We start from the raw sequence: 22,913 nt of genomic DNA, 5'->3' as shown, positions 1-22,913 counted from the left end.
TCACTGAACCCCCCCCCCCGTAGTGCTGGCGTCGATGAAAGCGCAACACACCGAGGAGGCTGAAAGATAAGGAGAAACTCGCCAAACCCTCTTTGTAGCAGTTTGCCGAGGCGCAAAAGGACGTCGCGTCTTTGTTAGAGCCGAGCGGCTGTCACAGCGATCACGTCCGCCTCTTCTTCCTGTTTCCCACAAAAAGGACGCCGCCGACAGAGGGGTCCAAACCGGGCGCGTCTGTTCCATCGTAAGCTCTTTAAAAAACAAAAAGATCATTAAAGGCCGTCGGCTCACGTCTCATTCAGCTTACGCGCTTACGAGGTAACTTTAGAGGTAACTTTCCTTACATCACCCCCCCCACCCCCCTCCACACCCCTCTCTCACCTGATCCATCCACCGCTCGTGGCTCCATAGGAAAAGTTCAGGTGGAGCCACTTCTTCCACGCTCACGCTCACGCTTGCACATGTTTTCTGGCGAAACATGCGGCCTTGTTCACCTTCATCGACCTCATGCTGCATCTTCTCTGTCTCCTCCTCCGCTCCCTTTTTTCCTTCCTGGCGCCGCCCAGAGGCCACGCGGTGCGACGTCGGGGAGTTTCGCTGCCGTGACCGGGAGGCCTGCGTCCCCGAGGCCTGGCTCTGTGACGGCGAGCCCGACTGCCCCGACGACTCGGACGAGACGGACGCCACTTGTAAGTCGCCCATTCCATCCATTCCTCTCCCATGCGAACCTCATCACACCGAATCTCTGCCGCGTTCTGACTCGTTCGTCCTTCGGTCCCTTTTTTCATGTTACAAGCACTCGTGTGAGCAGGCGAAACCACTCCAAAAGCACCTCATACAATCAGCAGAGGGCTCATTTAACTGCAGGATCCACACTAAATTATTGTCTATGTTCAATTTGGGAAATATAACATATTGAGATTCATTAAATGGTTTAATCGTGAATGTTTGCAAAGAAACCCCCGACTGCCGATTAGCTACAGAGACCAAGAAAAGGGTTCCTTTTGTCCCGGGAATCGATGCGCCTGTGGATGAGGTGGTCCCTGTACACTGGGTCTTTCCTCTTTCTTCCTTTCACAAAGTCGTCACAGTGCATCCATCATGCAGCATTGCGCCCTGGTGTCAGCGCAGTATTTATATGTTTGCATCAATCAGACTGATTGCTTCGCAACTTGCCAAAATGATTGTATTAGTGGATCAGCCACCCGTGGTATTATTTGAAAATGGGGCTTTGATGGGTAAACACAATTCATTTATTCAAGTTGTTTTTTTTTGTTACTTGGCCGGCCATATGATTAGTGCTTGTACTCATGCTATGGAGTGTAATTAATGTCCGAGTAACTGTCATTTACTATATTTTACACAATTCAGGTCAATGTACTGGTGACACCATGCTGATGGAACATTAAGAATATTATTTGTATATTTTACTATTGAATGATGCTCATGCAATAAGTATGTCCCACTAACTCAATCGGAAATAAGCATGTGTATATGTATGAATGTATATCTTTACATACAGCAGGTAAAATAAGTATTAAACACGTCACCAAATATGTGGTAATAACCCAAGCAATTAATACATAGAAAGAAAACCAAACAAATAGGTTCAGAAATCAACTTATGTGTAATAATAATGGAATGAGACTGAGGAAAAGTACACCGAGCTGTATATATATATACATATTTATTTATCGGGTTTTTGCTTAATCATTGACTTGCTTACTTTCTTACTGGCACCAGTGGCGCACGATGCATTCTCCAGTGCAGCAGAGTGGGATGTGCCTCTTTTACAATTGGTCCAGCAATCGTAAACTCGTATTATTTTGGCATTAAGTGCGTGTTGCCATGGCGATTTGCACTGTCCCTTTTTTTCGACTCTTTTGACTTTGGATTTAACTACCAAGTCTGGTTAAAATCCTGTTTTTATTGGCATTTTATACAGCGAAGAAAGGGACGTGATGAATTGATCTGTGAAAAATGTGCTTGGCAGGTCCTACTGCAAAGCTTCCCTCGTCCTTCACATCAGAAATGGGCAGAAGCCTGCATGCTCCTGGGTATTATTTTCACACATCCGGGGCATGGATTGTCTTCAATGGACAGACAAAGCAGTGATTTCATGTTATTATAAGATGGATTAGCCTTTGTAAATCCCAATGAGACCGTCACTGTCTCACAGTCTATCGCAGACAAAAGAGGACAAAACCAGATATTAACATTCACCTCAGGCTCCTCATCAATGTGTGTTATTGGCTGTAATTATGACTTTGTGGTTCAGGTAGTAACATCTGGGAATATAATGAACACATTGCACAATAATTATTAATTCCCATTGCAATAGTCCATTTATTAAGTAGGCACTGCTTGGTGCAGAAAAAAGATGGAAGACTCGCTGCTCACTTCACGATCATAAAATGACATTCAGCGTCTGTTTGAGTGTTCACAGCTGCTCGCATTCCCTGTGATGTAAGAATACAGACGAGTGGCTTATTGAGAGGCTTCTTCTGGCTCCGTGTTGAGACGAGCCGTCCACACTCTGCGGCCAAAACTGGGTTTAATCCAGATTTTATCTTTAATACACATTCCTGTATCTGTGTATCTGTACCTTTGTCGTCCTGCAGGTTTTACAGCCATCAGATCACCTTAAATATATCTCTTTTTTTTACTCTCTCTCTCCTTTTCTAATCATGTGAAGTGTGGCAGATTCTCCTTTGACCGACTGTCTCAGAGTTTTTTGGAAGGAGCAACTCCACCAATTTTAAACATTCCCCTTGTTGTTGGTCGTGGGAAGTTCTAATCAGGGTGTGGAAACTACTTGAAGATATCCTCCAGGTATTCTGAGCCTGGGTTCGTGTCTGTACTATAAACTGGAGGTATGAGCTTGGAAAGTGGGGAGGTAGGATGAAAAGCCCATTCTAGTTGTATTACAAGAAATATGAAAAATGTTTGCCGAGTTTGGGCGTGAGAGTCGAGATATTTCAGCCTTTGCTGCATTCGTTCTGGCCATTTTCTTTTCTTTTTTTTAAAGTTTGGCTCTCACAAGTACCCCGACTTCATTAAATAAAATAAATCGATGGAGTACGCCCTTAAAATGCCCTCGGGCGGGCCGGACATTAGCAGAAAATATGACTGTTTCAACCTGAATAGACCAGCGATGCAGGTGTACGTTACGTTTATACCCCGTTAAGGTCCTTCAGTTTTACTGTATTTGAAACTGGTTCGATGGGGGGGGGGCTGTTTTCTTCCGATTTCTGATTTGCTCTCTGATTGGTTTCTCCGTCCCCTTTGTTCCGTCACACTTCCTTTGGTGATACATGCTTTAAATGTAATGGACATCATGTAGTAACCCTCCACGATTGCTGTGGAACGAGTCCTTTATTCTCCAAAAGGCCCTTCGTTTTCACAAGGAAAATGTTGGCTCCATTTTATTTACATTGCCTGCAGAACGAAGGCCCTGCAGATCCATCAAAGGAATTTGGCACAGCTCATTATCGTGGATTATATATTGATAGAAGGGGGAATTAGATCAGCTTTGCCCCGCAAACAGAAAATGAGATTTGAATGTATTCTGCCTTCTTGAGGGATAGCGAGGGCTGCAGTAAGCTGAGAAAAAGATCCTCTGTATGGGATGAATGGTGAAGCCCCCACCACTTTGATTTCAGAGAAACGGCTTATTTCGAGACAAAGGTAATGTAATACGAACCACTTCCTTCTAAAAACATAAAAAAATATATATGTTGGTGGCTCTAATTCCCCCCCCCCCCCCCCCACATTTCTTGCACTGGCTCGGCCGGCGAGATTTAATCACCGCGTTCTCACAGCCTTGTGGGAAGGTGGGGAAGGGAAAATGGCCTTTGGATTGCAACACCCGGAGACGAGGAGGGGGGCACCGGTTGATCCGTTCAGCCGGCGGGCCTGGACGGCCTGGCGGGCCTGGCGGGCCTGGACGTCCGAAGGAAACCCGGCGGCGGCGCTGCAGGTTTTGTGGGGACGGTTGAAGGAGAGAGAAGAGATTTGGGAGGTCGCACACACGCTTGTGGAGGCCGTCTCAGAAGTTAAAAACCCTTTGGCGAGTCCTACAGGGAGGGATTTCAGGGACTTGTGGCCAGGATGCGTCCTTTGATTGAATTGTCCCTCCCGGAGGGAAAGACGGGGGCTCAGTGGACCACAGAAGCTGCGTTGTCTTTTTTTTTTTATGGCCGTAGCGCGACTCGACCCAATCAACACCGGTGTTGATCTCGGTGTCCTCCAGGCATTAAAGGGGGGTGGAGGGGGGGGGTTAGAACTGTGCAAACACGGCTCTCCCCCTCTGGGGTCCTTGCACTCATTCCCCTTTGTGGACACGTCTCCGCATGTGTCTTCCTCCCAAATCCTCAGTTTCCCTACAAGCGGCGCCGGTGTCCTCCAGAGGGTTTGAAAATAGGCGTTGAGGTCCAACACGGGGGGGGGGGGGGGGGGGGGGGAGCAGGTTTATCTCCAATCGATACGTTTCAGTCCACCGTTTAGTCTCGGGACTCGTTCTTCATATTCACATTTTGTCTGAACTCTGTTGTGTTCTAGATCAGGGTTTCCCGTCTCTGAAAAGCTTCTTTTCTGATTCTGCAACCAGCACCAAAATCGCTTAAATCGATATGAAAGTCAGCTGCAGCCTGAAAGTTAAATTGAGTAACCAATATGGAATAATATCTACTCAAATAATGGTCCGATATTGATTTTAACGTCTGCCTGTCACAGATTATGTTTGTATTTCGGGGTCCTGGATGTAAACACATTTAGACCCTTTTACAGACAGATTACTCTAAATATACGTCAATAACGCGTCACAGCCCAAACATGGTGTTTGTCCTGAAGCTGGCAGTGACTATCGTTGCTGTATTTCAGACTGTATATCAAAATCCTGCGGTGTATTTTCTCTGGCAAGTCCCATATTGAAATAAATGCATCACAAATGTGTCGGGTTCCCGTGAGAACCGGGCGGCGGCAGGATGGGGGTTTAGGGGGTTTAGGGGGTAATGTGGCGTAGCGCCTTGTTATGGAGCTGAAGGACAGAGCCTTTTGCATTATGTAACGTTTTATATTTCGCTCATCTCTCTCCCTGCTGACACGTAACCCTTCTGTTGGTTCATCAAAATCAAAAAAATAAGAGGCAACCTACAACAGTCCATTATCGCCAATGCAGCTTGGCGCATGGAGGGGGGGTGGGGGGGAGTCATTAACTGAAAGTGGAAATCTCTGCAAGTCTATGAATCCATCACATTAGCATGATTGCGATTTGACGTGGCTGTCGGGGTTACTGGGAAGCCTGCAGGACGCGTCCCACGTGCAAAGTAATTGGATATCGTGTTTGGTCTGACGTCTGATTGGAGATCAAAAGCACCGCGTTGTCCTTTGCTATCGGACCCGTTTAACCTGCCGCGCATGGATCTGGCTAACCAGGAAACGTTATCAGCTGATTCTTTTTTCTTTTTTTTTTACGCCACTGGAGGCTTTGCAATAAGACTTTTAATTTTCCCGTCTCTCTTCCCCTTCCTCTCTATGTTTGGAACAGAAGTCGTGTACACTTCCCCAGGCTTGTGCCATCTGTCTTACAGTCGTACCAGTAGGCGGGGAACAGACACAACAAATATTGTGTGCGCTTGGGAAAATTCCTTAGCATGAAGGCAGTGTGTGCTTCTAACTGCTTTGATTGGGTCTTCTGTGACGATGTGGTAGTTTTGTATTAAAAAAAAGACCTTAACAAGTAAGCTACTCCTCTTCGTGTCATGTACCTGCTGCATGCCTCTGCTTCTGCACTTTAGCATATTTCCAAATGTTTGAACATTCGTCTTTGGGGGGGGGGGGGGGACCTTGTTTTGAGAATAATTTCCGTTGCCTGGTGACAATCGAGCACGAGTCTCATCGGTGTCAGAAGTGATGCTCTGGGAGGAGCACATCAGGGCTTCGTCTTTGCAGCACCAGCCCCCCCCCCCCCCCCCTCCGTCTCAACAGTTTAAACGGCACTGACACATTTTCCCTACTCGTACATCACCTCAGTTAAGAGTAGCGTAGACGACGTGGAGTGCCAGCGTGTCACCTGAAGAACCAAAAGGGGGCACATTTCAAAAACCTGACATGGTTGCCGTCACAGACCCCCCCCCCCGCCCCCCCTCCACATGTGACATCGGATTACAGAAGTTTTGCGTTATCTCCCTGCTGCTGCGGCAGAATATGACGAATGAAGCATCGTTGGTATGGTCACATGGTCACTGTGGTAGTGGCGTTGTACTCGACTCTTAATGAGGATGAATCCGTGACACTGGGCTTTTATTGTTTATTCATTAATCATAACTAATGGGGAGCCTCTATAAAAATGGAGGAATGATTGTTTCAAGGGAGCTGCGTTAGTGCCACAAGATATTTAGAGAAAAATAAATGCCCTCCCACTTGCATTGTGGTTCACTCCAACCATGGTCCCCATTAAAGAGGCCCCCAAGCCCAAAAGATGGCTTAAAAATGGCTTTAAATGTGCATCAACTTTTGTTACCGCATTCTGTACTCCTGTTTTAAGGTTTTTTGTTCTCCTCAATCCGCCACTTTGGTTGAGAATTGGTCTGTTCTTATTTTGACTGGTCCAAACCCTTCGTTTGAGCAAGATAATATCAATATCTATACTATATTTACTTCCTGCTGGAGGGGGAGAGGGAAACAGAGCTAAAAGACCAGTTCACCTTCGAGGTGCAATAATATGTCAATGTTTAAAACTTGTTTTTATTTAGATGACTTTATGACAAGTCTATTTAATTGTGTGTTTGATAAAAGATTGTGAACATTAAACACGGCACCGTAAATTATCCTCCTAATGAGATCATTCTTCTCTGTGGATATTGGTTTTAGCTTCTCTGACTACACTATATTCTATGTATTATTCATATGAAGCTGGCCCCACAACAATTAGATTGCAACATTTGCATAATGGTTGGTCACAAAAGTATCTCTATTGAGTAATTATGTAGCTGTTTTCCAAATAGTGACACATTGTTCTTTTTGCCTGTGTCTTTGGTTCTCGTTTATGAAGTACAGCTTCACCACATTGTCCCAGACGTTGTAATTTGTCCCTGTGGACTGATATATTGATTCTTTATTACAACAGTACAGCCAGGATGCCACGGATGCCAACAGCCAGCATCATTCGGCTGAATCGCAGCCAGATTCCTCCTCTCTTTCAGATAGACTTGATTGAATACTCTGCATAATTTACAGGAAATAATAAGCTACTGCACACAAGAAGCGAGGGTAGCTCGGGCTGCGTGGCTGGTGCTTTTCTCAGCTTAGCGCTCATTTACTGCAAACAGTGTGTATGGCATGCAGCAAATAATATTCATTTGTATTCCTAAAGTGGACGATCGACTTTGAAGGACGCAAAGTTTTACGCGAGGGAGAATCTGTGATGATAATTACAAATATCTATAACACACATAGCAGTAATAGGGTTTAAGTTCAAATATATAAAAAATGTATACTGATGAAATACATCTATTAATGAATAGTTAAAGAATGACTTTGTTTGTCAATGAGTTTCAAGGTGTAACTACAAATAAATGGAAAATTGCGGCACAGTTATAGACTTTATAGACGAATGTTCCAGAGACTCTGAGCCCTCACACAAACATGCCAATTTCTGTATTTACATTTTGCTTCATATCCTGTTAAACCAAAAATAGTAATAAATGTAATCATGAGCTTGATCATCACACCATCGGATTTTCGTTTAACTTTTAAGGGGTCGGAAGGCTGCAGAGGAATAAAACATATTGCAAATCACAATACCAGCTAATACCAGTTATTTGTGAAATTATGCCATTTGCTTTCCAATAAATAAATTCATAAAGGGCAATAGTTTACATGTTCAAGTGACTTGAACACTGCTCTTAAGCTGGATTTAAAATCCAACTGATGCAGGGTGTTAACATCCATGATGACCCTGTCAACACTCTATGGCACTCAAAGCCAAATATATCGCCTCTTTGCATCGGTTGTTCAAATTAAGCCACGTGGTTGCGTGGCGGGACGTTTTCTAACCCCCAGCATCCTCGAGCTTTAATCCTGACAACAACAAAGACTTCGGCACAGACTCCCACGCGGGAGGAGTCCCTGCTTCCCAGCGGTGGTCGATGCTTTAACTTGATTAACTCGCTCAAAGAGGCAAAGTGACCTGGCTCGTACACTTTTACTGCGTTCTTCCACACCAGTGACCCAGAGGATCAACCCGGAGATCAATGTTAGTGTAACCCCCACCCCCCCCCTCCCGTCCCTGTGCAGCTGTCGCTTAGAGACAGTGCACAATAGACAGAATACAGGGGAATATTCCACCTAAATAACGCTTAACGCAACAGGTTTATTCAGAACACAATTAGACTGCAACAAATGGACGATTCCACATATGAAAAAGTGAAGAGTAAAAACAAACTTCTCAGGAACGAGTTCAATTGGAAACATTTTTTCCAAAAGAAGAATTGTCCTAAAATGTCCTACCACCCCTGTGTCCAGTGGAATGGACTCCAGGTGAACCGTGACGTTTGAAGTGGAGGTTCTCCTGTTGAAGGTCGATGGATGAAGATGATGACGATGTGGCAGACAGAACGCTGGGGGGTGGACTTGATGAAGCGATCCAAAAAAAAAAACAGCCAGGATATCTAAAGTTCAAAGTTCTCATCTTCGTCCCCTGCAGTTTTTCAATGGCTCGTACTTCAACATTTAATTTTAATTATTAGTCACAGCTTTTCTGCTCACTCCTCCTCCACCAAAGAACATGAATTGAATAAACCTGAATATGAAGGTTAAGATGAATTCCTTTTCTGTTAACACAGGGAAAATGTGACAACTTATCCATGAAAAGTTGTCACTAGTTTAAATGATACTCCTATAGTTACAAGTGGATCACCCACAGATGGTTGAATGGGCAGCCAACTGTCATTTTATGCACACGCAACTGTAACCAAACCAGCAAACGGCGCTAATTGTTGGATGTGTTCACCGTGTGAAAACGTGTCTGAACTGGCGCGACAGCCGAGGAAACAATACGAGACTCCGTTGTAGCTTCCAGTCACAGATCAGTGAGGGGAGGAAACAAGAGGTCGAGAGTGGATAAGGGATTATCTTCCTATAAGGGATAGGAACGAAACGCCATGAGGATGGTGAGAGGTCGAGCGCAGGCTAATGACAGCGGAGGTCAGGGTGACCCGCCGGTGAGAGGCGGACCGGCTTGGGAGAGGAGTCGCCTGTCACCGTTCAGGAAGGAAGGAAGGAAGGAAGGAAGGTAGTTTGAAGAAGAAATCACCCTGATTGCTCCCAAGAAACTGCCCCCCTTTTTTTTGGTTGCAACAAAGGGACAAAGGTTTGATAAGCGGCAGAGCGATGAGCTTGTTGGAAGGCAGGTGTTGGTAATCAGCGGTGACTGGGAGCCAGGAGAAGAGCCCCCACCCCCCCCCCACCCCCACCCTCCTCCTCCTCCTCCACCACCCTGTCCCACAGCATCTTTCACCCGGTATCTTCGCACAGTTCCATCCCACAAACCTCCAAAAGCCTTGACGCTGACCGGCTGTCATTTCGACCTCGTGTCTTTGAATATAAACACAAATATATATTCTTGAGGGTTCATGTATTGAACACAATTTATTCCCAGTAATGCGGATAATTCATTTAAACAGTGTTATTTATCATATGATACATCCCTTTTCCCCTTAAAAAGTTATTTTATTTTAGGGAGTCATTATTCTGCACAAACTGCAAATGGTTTGGATGAACAAGATTATCATAATGAACAAAGCTGCTGATATTCCACATTAAAAGTCTCTCTGTGGACATGATTAACGGAGGTATTAGATTTGTCCAGCTGATTCCTCCTCATTAAATCCTAAGAGCAGACATATAGCAGAATGATTATCTAATTACATCCGACAATCGACAAATCTAAACGATGTTTTAGTTACGAAACACGTAATCGGTACAATTATTACAGAAATATATGTGTGCTTGTCCCAGTGCCTCTAATATATGTGTGGTATTCAGAGATGGAAATGTAATAATGTGGTAATACATATTGATGAAGAACTTGCTATACCTTGATATTGGTATTAAATATAAATTGAAGCGTGATTTTCCATTTCATCTCTGCACATGATTTGCTTATCAAACCAGTTCTGGGAGCTCTGAGTGATTGGAAAATTGAAAAAAAAAGTTATACTTTTTAATTTTATTAATTATTTTAAAAAAATATACTGAATCTGGAATCGCCGAAACACACACTGAAAGTTGTCATTTTTCCGACCCGCTTGGCCGTGCTTCCTCGTAATCAAACCATGTGATGTCAGCACATGGTCTGAAACCTCTGCACATCCACGGCAGACCTTGACTTCCTCCCAGCCCCCTCCCTCCCCCCACTCTATCGGCCTTCAACGGGGGAAGCGAACTACGCAACTACGTCAAAAGATTACAGTGCAGCCTGCAGGAGTGAAGGCCGATGACCGTGAGTCAAAGCAGGAACCCTCTGGAGGGGTTTGCAGGCCGGATTTTTCATTTAAACTCCCGTAAATTTGGTAAACTCAAGAGGAGAGTACGGCGCGGTGCACGACCCCCCCCGTTTGCACGACTTTAGTGCGATCGTTCCAGCGCGCTCCGCTGGTCTGGGAGTTGAATCCAGGAACACCTCAGCTGTTGGGAGACCATCTGTGTGCCCCTGCATGACAGATCAGAGCCGCTGAATATTCATGCAACATCCCTCCCCTCATCACATCAGATTAGAGCTCACGGGGCGAGGCAGCGAGGGGGGGGGGAGGCTGACAACGCCGCTGCTTTGTCACAGACCCTCACGGCTTTGTGTTAAATAGCACATTTGCAAGATGCACGTTGACTCCTAGTGCGGCGCGTTTTGAGCTTGATTCTAATTATGTGAGATGTGTGAAATGTCAGCAGTTTTTTTTACTTAGTTTTATTAAATCAACACCACCAAACAAGTCCTGCGTTTAATGAATACATCGCACACATTTTCTGTTGACAATGTGTTTTTCTTATATTTTATTTCTGAAAATAGTTACAATAACAAGAAGTTAACCCTTTCATTTACTTAGGAACTGTGCTATTTGATGCAACATTTTGTACAACATGTGCAAAAGGAGCACGGTTATCAACCCAAAGGAGTGCTTCAAAGACGTTGTGCACTACAGCGGATGAAGCTGCCAATTCGCCCATCCATGAAATATGAACTCTCAGACAAGGTCACTGCTATTTGACTTCCCTAAATATGGCACTGAAATAGTGTGAATCACTGGGTCCCGGAGAGATGGCCAAGAAAAAGTCAATAAAGACGAAGCCTCTCTCAAAGTAATAAAAAATGCTTTGGAGGGGAAACTAATATGAGTCATTAGGGTGTCGATACGCACTCACAACTACTTGTGCGAATCAGTTCCATAAATCCCCATCGGGCGACGGCCCCCTTTGGAACGGCGACATTAATTGCCGCATCTCGTACCTCACAGAGTGGAAGCGGATGCTGCGAATAAGTAACTGCCGGGGACAAGATGGTCCAAAGTACGCTTGGAGGTGGGTTTCTGAGCGGGTGTGGGGTGAGAGGGGGGGGTGGGGGGGGGGCTCTGGGGACTGGGACGGACCCCCCCCCCCATCACGTAGGCGATGAATCTTTCTGTTAAGTGGCTGCGGCGTCACACCGGTGATTGATGTCCACGTACCTGATGTGCTGGGGGGGCGGGTGACCGGGCGCCGGTCAGCCGCTCCAGGAGCCGCGTGACCCCCTCCGTGCCCCATGGATCCTCAAACATCTGTTGTGTGTAAAGCACAATGCCGTGTAGAATAGAAGCACATTTGCATATGCATGGGTTTGCCTGCTTTCCTTAAGGGGGGGAGGGGGGGAGACTTGAAGTATCAGCACATTGTATTTATTTTTTTTATTCTGCTGGCGAACAAACTTCCTGCAGCATTTTTCTTGACTGCCTTCGCAAACGATAATGACAATGAAATATGCAAATGTGTTTTTTTTCTCCACATATGGTCGCCTTCTGCAACTTCTGCTCCTTATGCTGCAAAATAAACTTTGTTAAAGCACGTTTGCTTTCGCACCAATCCGTTATGGCATATCAATGATTCATGCTTTACAATTTCTCCTTTTTTTTTTTCCTTCAGGTGCGCAGGAGGTTGTGATCCGATGCCCCCTCAATCACATACAGTGCATCGGCACCAAAAAATGCATCCATTTCAACAAGCTCTGCAACGGGGCGAGAGACTGCGAGGACGGCTACGACGAGGGAGTGCACTGCCGAGGTAGGCCTCAATGATGCTTCCACAACCTTCCCTTTTGCCTTTTGGGTCTGGAATGAATAAGTTAATGCTTTTTTTTCTTCTCATTATCATGTTAATGAATCAGATTGCGCTCAGTTTGTTTGGTTTGTTAAGATTGTGGAATTTATTTAACTCATCAAATCTGTATTACATTTGTAAAAATGTATCTGTGGAAAAAGCTTTACTTTTCCCTCCCTCTTAATGAAGGAATGTATTATTAACCTTAATCAAGTAAGTTTGAGCTACCTTTTTTCTCTCTCTTTGACTGAGGGACAAAAAGGATTCTTTTCCCTTTCACTGCTTAACCCATCCACCAGTTGGAACAGATTCAACGCTCAACGCATGATGGTCAATGATCTGCTGATGCATGCATTGGTGGCATTTCATGCACCTACGCGGATTGTTCATTCGGCCCAGGGAGGGCGTTTTTTAATTATTTTTTTTCCATACGCCTGGATATCTCTGGTTCCAGGTGCCACGCTGCAAAGGTGTGTCCTCACAATGTCAAATCACCCACTGAGGCAGGGGGGGGGGGCGAGGCCACGGGGAGCCGCGCTGTCGGCGGCTACATCCGTCACCTCGTCCCACTCTGCCCAGACGCTCGTGGGAAGAAGTCCTTTAAACATGAAGCAGCCGCCGCGATGATAAGACGTTTACTGCAAACGTCTCTTTATTACAGATCCACCAAATGGAAGCCAATTAGACTGCTCTAATAGAGCTCTATCCCACCATTTCAAAATGATAGCACCGAGCGCCGTATTTCTTTATCTTATCGGAGGCGTCACTGCAGGACCGGCACCTTTTTATAGAAAGAACAATGTGGAGAGGGAAGGTCAGACAAAGATGTTTTAATGGAATTCTATTCTTATGAATGTTTCCTTTTTGGAGACAAAGCAGCAGGACAAATAATTCACTAATCCTCCAACTTTAATTCAGTTGGTAAAGAAAGAGGAAGAGTACGAATAATTCATCTTCCGTTGCACATTGTTTCTTGTTGAATTCATTATTGGATATTTTAAGCTTCGGGAGTGTAAATTGCAATATGTACAAATAATAACAATACTAACAAAATATGCATGTATCTCATAATCTGCTAGCTAAAAAAACCTTTTATTATTGTGTTATTTTATACTTCTTGAAATAGACAAGCTAGTAGAGAAGTTATTTTTTAAAGGTATGTTTTATTCACACGTAATGCAAGCTGTTCAATAAGCTTCCTACAGCCTTGTGTACACTCTAGTGTACACCACAGCCTTGTGTACACTAGAGTGTACACAGTGTGTACTGTAGTGTACAGTCTAGTGTACACCACAGCCTTGTGTACACCACAAATGTACCTTGCTTTTACCGGATCTATCGACCGTATCTCATCTTCCACGCCTGTCCCTTTGCAACAGTTCCACACAGCCCCAACCTTGTGAATTGCATACATGCACATTTCATGTCCGTATAATAGTGTAGTTTACACATCCCTTCTCGTGAAGAAATAGGCTCCGCTGGGTTACAAATGTGTTTATTGAAAGAAAAATGTGCCCAGAGTGCTATTAATCCACACCACAATGCAAACATTCAGTAGCCTTCTTTGACTGGAGGTAAACTTGATTGTGCGATGCAGAAAACATAAATAAGTGGTCTTTCTGCTTCTACACACCTTTTTTTTTTAAACGTAGTGACAAACATTGTGTGGCTCCTGCTCCTTTCACTCAGGGACTCTGTGTCGCACGCTCACTCCCACACGGGAGGACCACACTCATCGGGAAGCAGGAGAAATTGAGGTCACCAAAGAGAAAGTTTTTAGGCGACCAGCTGGGTCTCTTACAAAACTCCCCCCCCCCCCCCCCCCCCTCTCGCCCCCCTCCTTCCCGTTCCTGCCCACTTCTTATGAATATACATGCTGAAGATCCCGGGAGGCCTTGATATGAAGGAGCCCAGATGGAAAACCAGCAAACTCTCTCCGTTCACCTTCAGGAAACTTGCTCATTCTTCATCACGTGCTCGGGGGGGCTGTGCTGGGGGGCCTCTGAAGTCTCTGCTGCTGCCAAACGGGGAAGACAAATGTCACACTTAAATAAACACAACGTCGGACTTCATTTGTTATCTTAAGGTCAGTCCACGGAAAGTGATCGTAAAACAGAAAAAAACCGGATATCTTTTAACTGTATTTACAGCAGTCTTTGCAGTCATTTGCATTCCCACTTGTTCCAAACCGGGTCCCAGCAGGGGCGGCATATCGACCGCAGAAGAGTGGATGTGGGTCGCCGCTGTAGTTTAAACTGTCCAGTAGGTCATTTGTTTTCACGGCCCCTCACACAGGCCGGGGGGGGGGGGGGGGGCGGGGGGGGTCGACTCCCTCGAGCCAATGCAACGTGATTCATGCTGCGTCATGTTGAGTTTTTCAATGTTTATTGTTATGCACCAAGTCAACAAAGAGAAATTCCTTGCTGGAAAAGTGAATGAAGAGAGAAATGATAAGACTTTAAACCTCTTTAGTTTATTAGTTTATTACAATCGTTGAGTCCCTGTTGAGTTTGTGGTACACAATCTGTGCAGTTTACATAAAAGTTGTGGCTTTTGCTTTTTTACATTATTTTTACCCAACTTTGTCAATGGGTAAAGATCCTTATTTTTGAGGGTTTTTTTAAACATTTTTAAATGAATCAATTAACGATTCTGTAGTATTTAACAAATATAACATTCATTCACAAAGGCTTTAATTTCATAGCGATGTTTAAAAAAAAAAAAACGAATGAAGAAACATTTATATCTGACTATGAAAATGTAATCCTTTATTACCTGTAAATACCACACAACGCATTCATCTCCTCCTCGGTCAAACGTTACTTGCGTAGACAGATGACTGAGCGTCGAGTGCTCGGGAATTTGTGTGCAGTGATGATGACGTGGGGACGTGCGACTACAACAATCAATACACCATTAATGGGCTTCTGTAGGTTTATCGGATGTTGTTTTGCCACAAATGATTAGTCGACTGCTGTTTCACATCTTCTGTTTCACCACCGCGCCGATAATTACTCACGTTTACGCTGGAATCTCCCAGAGGGCGAGTGCAGAAAATGTACGTGTGTAAAGTGTTTATGAACCTTTTAGTATGCAAAGATCCAGATATTTATGACCTTGAAGAGAGCATAATATATGAGACGCTATAATATATTGCATTTCATCCTCCTGTGACTTCTTCTGACTCTGCCAACCCCCCGGTTGTAATATCACGCTGGAAAAACCAAAACCAAAAAGAAAGTACCATCCGACACATTGCGTACAGCTACACATGTCCCATGAATATGCTGCATTCCCGCTAACGAGTCTGCACGTTGGCTTTAATCACTCGCACGATGGTCTGTTGTAATTGACACCTTGTGTCGCTCCAGGGAAAACGAATGCAGCCGTTTCTCTGTGCGAACGCCCAGAAAGATCATGAGCATTAGGTTTTATGAGTCAGTTACTGCTGATAGAAAGCATCATAATCTGGGCTCCGTTTTCATGGCAGTGTGGATATTGGCTTAAGCACGGCTGTGAGATTGGAGTCACGACCTTGCTGTGCAGTTGCGTCGCCCCCCCCCCCCTTTTCGTGAGCCGCGTCCTTCTCGGTGCACGCGGTGTGGAGGGGGAACATGCAATTAGAAGGGAGTTGCATGCTAATTGTAGCGCAACAACCAATAATTAATGAAATAGCTTTTCAGCTTTCCATCATATTTTTGTCAGGAACACAATACTTTAGTCATTTGATTTTGTTTGTGTGTTGATACTGCAGGAATGCCTTCTGAATTATACCTAATCTCTAACTCTCTGTAGATGCTACTGGTCCTGATCAAATGTCCCATTCAGTAGCACAGAATTGGGGGAGCAGCATTTAAAAGCTGACCACTAACACGAGTTACACAAGGTCTGTTACACGCACTCTGGTATTTTTATCCCAGATCGACTGCTCCACCCAAAGCATTACATTCATCTTTAGCCCAAGCTATTGGCCAATGGAAACCTGACATCCATGGCGGAGTCGGTAGGTGGGATTAGGATTAGGATAAATCCCCCTTGCGATCAAAAAAAGGGCAATTTGAATATCACAAACAGCCAACTTTAGGTATGATTGATGCTTGGCTGGAGTTGTAGACTATGATGATGATTGAGGCCTGAGTCACACACACACAGTGCGCGCTCACCTTCCCAAAGAGCTGCATCACCAGCTCACGCTGCCACCACAGCGGCCCCAAACCAAATCGGTCATCTGAATTTACTTTGATTATCCGCGTGTGGATCTACGAGGGTCATAAATTAAGGTTTTCTTCGGTCCGTCTCGAAACAACGTGCTTCATCAATCGCCACGTCGGCACGTGGGTGTGTGCGCATGATGAAGTTTACAGCACGGGTAGATGAAATACAGCCTTCTGATTGGTTGAGAGTCAGCGTTCAATATCACTGAGCACTCAAAATGACAGTTAATGACTGTTATTGCACACTATTTCTTACTGTACATATCTATTTATACACTATTACACTTTACATATGCACATACTCTGCACTTTTTGCTCTTTTGCACTTGTGGTTGGATGTTAAACTGCATTTGTTGCCTCAGTACTTGTACCCTGTGCAATGACAATAAAGTAGAATCTAATCTAAAGTTAGATTGATGGCGGTGGTTAGTTGTCTTTTCAGTTTTTAGCTCGGTGCCGATTGGCCGATCTACGCTACTGAAATGCGATACACAACGTTTGGTGGCTACAACTAGTTTGTGCAGCTATTTACTAATTATAATGTCTCTGGAAACTGTATTATGAAAGCAATAAGGCACTTGAGGCTGTTCTTTATCTCCAATAAAGTAAGGGGTTGCCTAACGGACGCCTAAAGTGCAGCATCTCGTACCCTATTGCTTAAATAAACCAACAGCGTGGCGTTGTTTCCCCATGAGCGGCGTAGAGGAGGCTGCCCAGCAGCTACTGAGCTTTAAGGGTTATTAGGAGAGCTCAGTTAACCTCGAAGCTCATCACATCGACGGGGGGGGGGGGTCAGAGCCGTGAAACCTGAAACACGCTGACATCCACATCAGCGTCAGCGTTCAACATGATCACCAGGTGCTTGTCGGCCTTTTCTGGACTCACCCACTGGGTAAAGGTCCCGTTTGGGTTTGAGCAGTTTCCAGGATCACTATCGTTCATTAACGTGAGCTAAAATGGTCTCGAATGGGTCTAAAGCATTTTTCTTATTTTGAACTTTCCTGGTGTGCCCGAATAAGGAAATGTGCAACACATCCATATTTGAACTTTGAACTGATGCAAGAACACAACTTCGCCCCCTCATCTACTGACGGTTATGAGATACTTTGATTAAGTATGTTGTCAGTGTGAGTGCATGCTCACATAAAGTTAACTCACTTGTTTCCTCATTGAGGATTCCGATGTAATACGATCCATATTATCTCTGAGCTCCAAAAAGAAAACTAAAATTGACTTGATTTATGATTCAAGAAAGACAAGGTGAAGAAACGCCACTAATTTGCTTCCTGGAGAGTAAGTAGATTGTGGAAGTGGAATTAGCATCAGCCACAATGCTGTCGACGAGGCGCCGCTTTCCACGCCGTCTATGAATCCGCTTGATTACAAGATGTATGAATCCTATTTTTTTTGCTACGTAAGGGTAATCTGGACTTTGATGCAATGAAGGTTCCCATATCACTGCACAACTTGTCAGCGGCGCTGTGTTTACCCTCAGCGGACAACACGCTGATTTAAGCTATTTGGGGATTTGAATTGTTGTCCACAGGCTGAAAAACAACAGACGAAAAAAAAAAAAAAAAATCTCATTACTTACGTGGCAGCGAGGAAACGCCGTCTCCTCGTTTCATCCTCTCCGGCAAACACGCGCCCTAATTGTTGTTTTTTCTAATGGTCTCTGACTGCGAGATGCTGACACAAAAAATAAATAAATAAATAGAAATGCAGAAGAAAAAAAAACGTAATATAAGTTACTCTTTATTTTCTAACGGTAAATCCTGTGGAAACTAAACAATGTCAAGCGTGCGCTTTCCCTCCGTCTGTGAACAACATTCAATTATCTCACTTGATTAACTTTGCAGCAGCACAACTCAAAGCAACGCAGCGAAAGGAGCCTTTGATACGGGACGCTCTCCTTATGAGAAGAGACCAGGCATGAATACAGCTCAATCATCTTTTTCGCGTTTCTCAGTAGGTCGCAAATACGCTGCCGACGGGCCTCTCTGGCTGACGCATTAGCATTTTTATTTAATATCAGCCCCTCTAATGGATGAAACATTTACAGCGAGGAGCCGGAGGGACAGTTGTCCTCTGCAGCGTGGCGGTGCGTCTGTGTTCACTTTTTTAGACGGTTTGTCGTTTTCAATGTGTTTAAAAGTGCTGCATATCAAACTCGACAGAGTTGAGTCTCAGGCCTTGTTGTTGTTTGCGGCTCCGCGATCTGCCCGAGATGTTGTCTCCCCCCCCCCCCCCCCCGTGTCAGCGCTCGGCGTTCATGTGTGTGTGCGTGGAAACAATCTGCCGTCGTCAAATCCTATTACCGCAAATTTTCCTCCTCGGGGAGCGCTTCAGAATTAAAATTTCATTGTTTCGCCGGATGATTTCGACACCCGTGATGTGTCTTCCAATATTTAAGGGCATGTCAGACGCCTGCCAGTGCACCGGCTCCCAAATCCCTCCGCCAATTGTGCTTTGAGGGATTAACAGCGTTTACTGTCACATTTGAGCCCCTGGTTTGAGCTGCGGGATTAAATTTCTTGAAAGCAACATGAATACACGCATGTATCTCTCAATTTTTTGGGGGGGGGAGAATTATACCTTCTGGACCATCCGGACAGCTCCATTTCACATCAAAGCTGACACACTTGAGCTTCTCAGATAACTTCCTAAAGCCTTGTCAATAAATTGTGTCACTGCAATCATTGCTCATCTCATACAAATAACATTTCCCCTTTCGCACACTCCGCAAAACTGTTGAATGATCCAAACGCCCCCCCCCCGGGAATTTATGACCCAAATTTCACATTAGCGGAATCAATCTTGTCACTCTCTGGCACCTCGGGGCACACCAACCGCGCGGCTGCAGACCTGCCGGATGGATTAAGCCGCTGATGTGTGGGTGAGAAAATCCCCTCATTAGAAGGTCCTCGAGCCGGCGACCTCCGAGTCGGGTTCGCGTTCCTATTACGGGCCTCCACAGGCCTGCAGAGGTTTGCGGAGTTCTCGCCATCCGGAGACTTAGGCCGCCGCCCCCAAAAGGAAGCCGTAATTGGGCCAGATGGGGGGTGGGGGGGGGGGGTGGGGGGGGACGGGAGGGGGGGGCATTCTGACTGTTAGCCTTTGGTTAGTCTTCGCTTCGCCCGTCAAGCGGAGCAACAGAGCCGCGCTCCATCATTCATGCGCTGCCATCTGCGGCGCTGAACGGGCCACGGCTCACAGTGATCTACTCGAGTTTTTCTTTTTCTTTTTCTTGCTTTGATTTGGGATTTTTTTGAGTTTTTTGTTGGTCTGCGCGATGCCGCGGAGTGAGACGCGAACCACGCGAATCCTCGGGGTCCGACCGTGTTGGTGCCGCGACTGTCGTGTATGATAGTTCTCCTGTGGTGTGTGTGTGTGTGTGTGTCCCGGCCTAACGAGACCTACGCCTGGCACCGACTGGGCCACTTGGGCGGGTCTTCTGTCGCCCACGCGGGGGGGGGGGGGGCGCGAGGCTTCGCCGGGTGGGCTGCGTCCTGCTGCCGATTTGTGCTTTACAGCGTTTAGAAGGAGTGGTTTTACGGGTCGGGTCGGGTCGGTGTTCCTGCAGGGAAAGTGTAAATCCTTGAAGGTGGACTAACAGGCCTCCTGTCAAAGAGGGTTTAGAGCGGCCTGATGAAATGGACCCTGATTCCTTAATAGACTGTACCTCAAGGTCGCGTTACATCAACAGCTCCCGCGGCGCTCTGTGAGCTTGTTAGCGGTGTCTTCTCAAGCAAACCTTCATTTATTTTGTATCATCTCGTAACACGCAGTGCATGAGTGGAACGACAGTTCATTTAACTATTTTGAGAAAAAAAACACACACACATTAGGTTTGGTGTTCCTGGCTTTAAGTTTACTCTCCTTACCATCTGCCTGGGCTGCATCATGCCTCACGGCGTGCGTAGTTTGAGGTTCAGGAAACGCATCAAGCCGGCTCAGTGGCAGGTATTACAATCCCTTCTGCACTCACGGTTCCCCCCAAAAGGGGAAGGCTGGTGATCCGGCGTCTCTGAGCAGACGTGAGGATTACCTTTTGAATGTCTCCACTCCGCCGCGCGGCCCTTTTGCGCGCCGCCCCCACGACAGGGAAGCCGCGTCACGTGACGCGTGGGGGCGACGCACAGGTCACATGGGCTCCACGCACAAGCTTGAGAGCGGGTAAACAAGAGGTGTTTGAGGCAGCTTGAGTTTTTAAACCGCCTGTCGACGGCCCGCCGTTTTCATTTTGAGTTCCCACCATTGTTGACATATTGACATATTTAGGCATCATGTTTAAACGTTTTACCTGTCATTGTATTCAGGTGGGAATGTTCGCAGAGGTGCATACGGGATGCGACGACTTGGTAATAGTCGGAATTACGTTATTTTTCTTTTGATTGCCATATTCAAAGTGCAGAAAGCGTCTCACAGCAGATCACCGCGTGGCCATCGGAGCGAACACACGCCTCTCATTTGGTGTTTGTAGCTGATTACAAAACACCTCCACTTTGTTTCCCCCAAACGTCTCTATGATGCCCGGCTTATTGCACTCGATGTTTGGCCGTTTTGTTATAGAGCTTCACGTGACATTTAGCCCACACTCAATAGCTTTCCTACATGTGTTTAACTGCCTTTTAGCCGTGACTCCAGTTTGGCCTTGATAACAGCATCGCTGGCCCACTCTCATTTTGAACTCAACAGTCAATAAAAGTCTAGACTTTAAAAGCATTTCATATAAAAAATAGAATTAAATTGTGGCCAAGGTTGAAAAATGAATATTACCGTCTTTATAAGACTCAGACTTCCCATTTGTTAAAATCCTCTTATTTGCTGCATGTTTCTAATGTAGTGTGCATGGTGTGATTGGTAATGACCAGTCAAACATGCACAATACAGAGCTTATCAAAGCAGGGTACATGCCGTAGCTTAATTGGATCTCAGTGATCGCATTACGTCACATTAGGACATGTGGTATCGGCGCCGACCTATTGGCTGTTTCAGAGAGGAACATTTAATGGCCTCTGGTATAATTGAGCTGAAAATACATTTGGGAAATCGTGGATGTAGCCACCGAGTCACAGTTGTTAGAGTGCATGTTAGTTTATCCATACATATGCATATGTGTATCTGCATGTCTACAAATGACTATTTGTTCTCATTTCATGTCTTTTTTTTTAAACAACTCTCCTTAATTGGACGTACAGAGAAAATGTGTCCAGTATATTTTGACATTCTGATGATCTTGCTACCGTACAGTACGTGATATGACAATAAATATGGTGCATTCTCAGTTGAGCTGAATCCCAGTGTGACGTTGGCTCATAGACTTTTGGTCTTGTGCAGACTCTTTGTTTGACCTAAAGTGTTTGAATACATTGATGCTTGCACATTTATAGCTCAGCAGTATTTGGAAAACACAGAAAAGTGTGCCTGAAAGTCACATTTTTCCAACTGTCTGAATAAATAGAGGAAAGCTTTGTCACGGAATGATTAATGTCAACAACATATCTATTAAACACAGAAAAGCAATACCATGCCTCTCAGCAGGGGGTTTGTTTCCAGATCATCTTGGTAGTTTTTTTGAGGTAAAGCCCTTTCAATAATGTCACCTCCATGAGCGAGTGAGTGTAGAAAAAAAAAAAAAACCCAAATCCGTCTCTCTGTGGTCATTGAAGACCAAAGGCTACTGGGCATTTACCATTTTAATACTTCACTGTTTGCTTGCTCTCACACCACCTCAAGAAATAGTTTGCCCCTAAATGAAAATTCAGTTATTTCCCACTCAGCCTCCTGTCAGTCAAACTTTCCACTGAGGGAAATAAAAAAAAAAAAAAGAGTTCACCACTGTAGTTCCATCTCAACCTGCCTATGTTAATATCAACGGCGTTGTTTTGATTTGATTTTGTGCTCACTATTTGGGATTTAATGAGGAAGTGCCTCCGGATTGTTACTCAATAACTTGTCACCATTTTTCATTACTAGATTTCCCTCGGTTTACAGTTTGATTTATTATCATCAGATGACAAATTGGTCTGCTCAAAGAAAGCCACAATAAGAGGACATTTAGACATTGACTTCCAATAGCTCAGTAAGTGTTAAAGGTCTGATCCACTGACATAATTCCAACTCCTAAAAATCTGTTTAGTCGATGAGACAGTTCTGATCATTGAGGCTTTGATTAGCGCTCAGTCCTCACTACACTGTTGAATGTAAATACACCCTGTCTAGAAATGATTTGTTCCTCTTCTGCAGCATTTCATAAAGTCTCAGCAGAGAAAAGAGCGATGACAGCCAATGCAAGCTTTTATCTTTTATCTCCGTAAGTTGACAATAATTAATGTTCAGCGGTGGCATATC

The 22,913-nt window shown here is 45.0% G+C and overlaps 1 protein-coding gene across 3 annotated transcripts in view; it reads left to right on the top strand.

Moving 5' to 3' along the window:
- lrp1bb (low density lipoprotein receptor-related protein 1Bb) overlaps positions 1-22,913 on the top strand; it is a 209,423-nt gene that overhangs the window by 53,472 nt on the left and 133,038 nt on the right. For all 3 annotated transcript variants that reach the window (XM_062565194.1, XM_062565193.1, XM_037487848.2), the window contains exon 2: positions 12,172-12,309. In XM_062565194.1, coding sequence (XP_062421178.1) covers positions 12,172-12,309 — 138 coding nt within the window. The remainder of the gene's footprint in view (positions 1-12,171; positions 12,310-22,913) is intronic.

The sequence above is a fragment of the Pungitius pungitius genome, chromosome 10, assembly GCF_949316345.1.
Source record: "Pungitius pungitius chromosome 10, fPunPun2.1, whole genome shotgun sequence".
Classification (NCBI taxonomy): Eukaryota; Metazoa; Chordata; class Actinopteri; order Perciformes; family Gasterosteidae; genus Pungitius; species Pungitius pungitius.
Note: the sequence above shows the minus strand (reverse complement) of the source record. Positions and strands in the feature narration are given on the sequence as shown.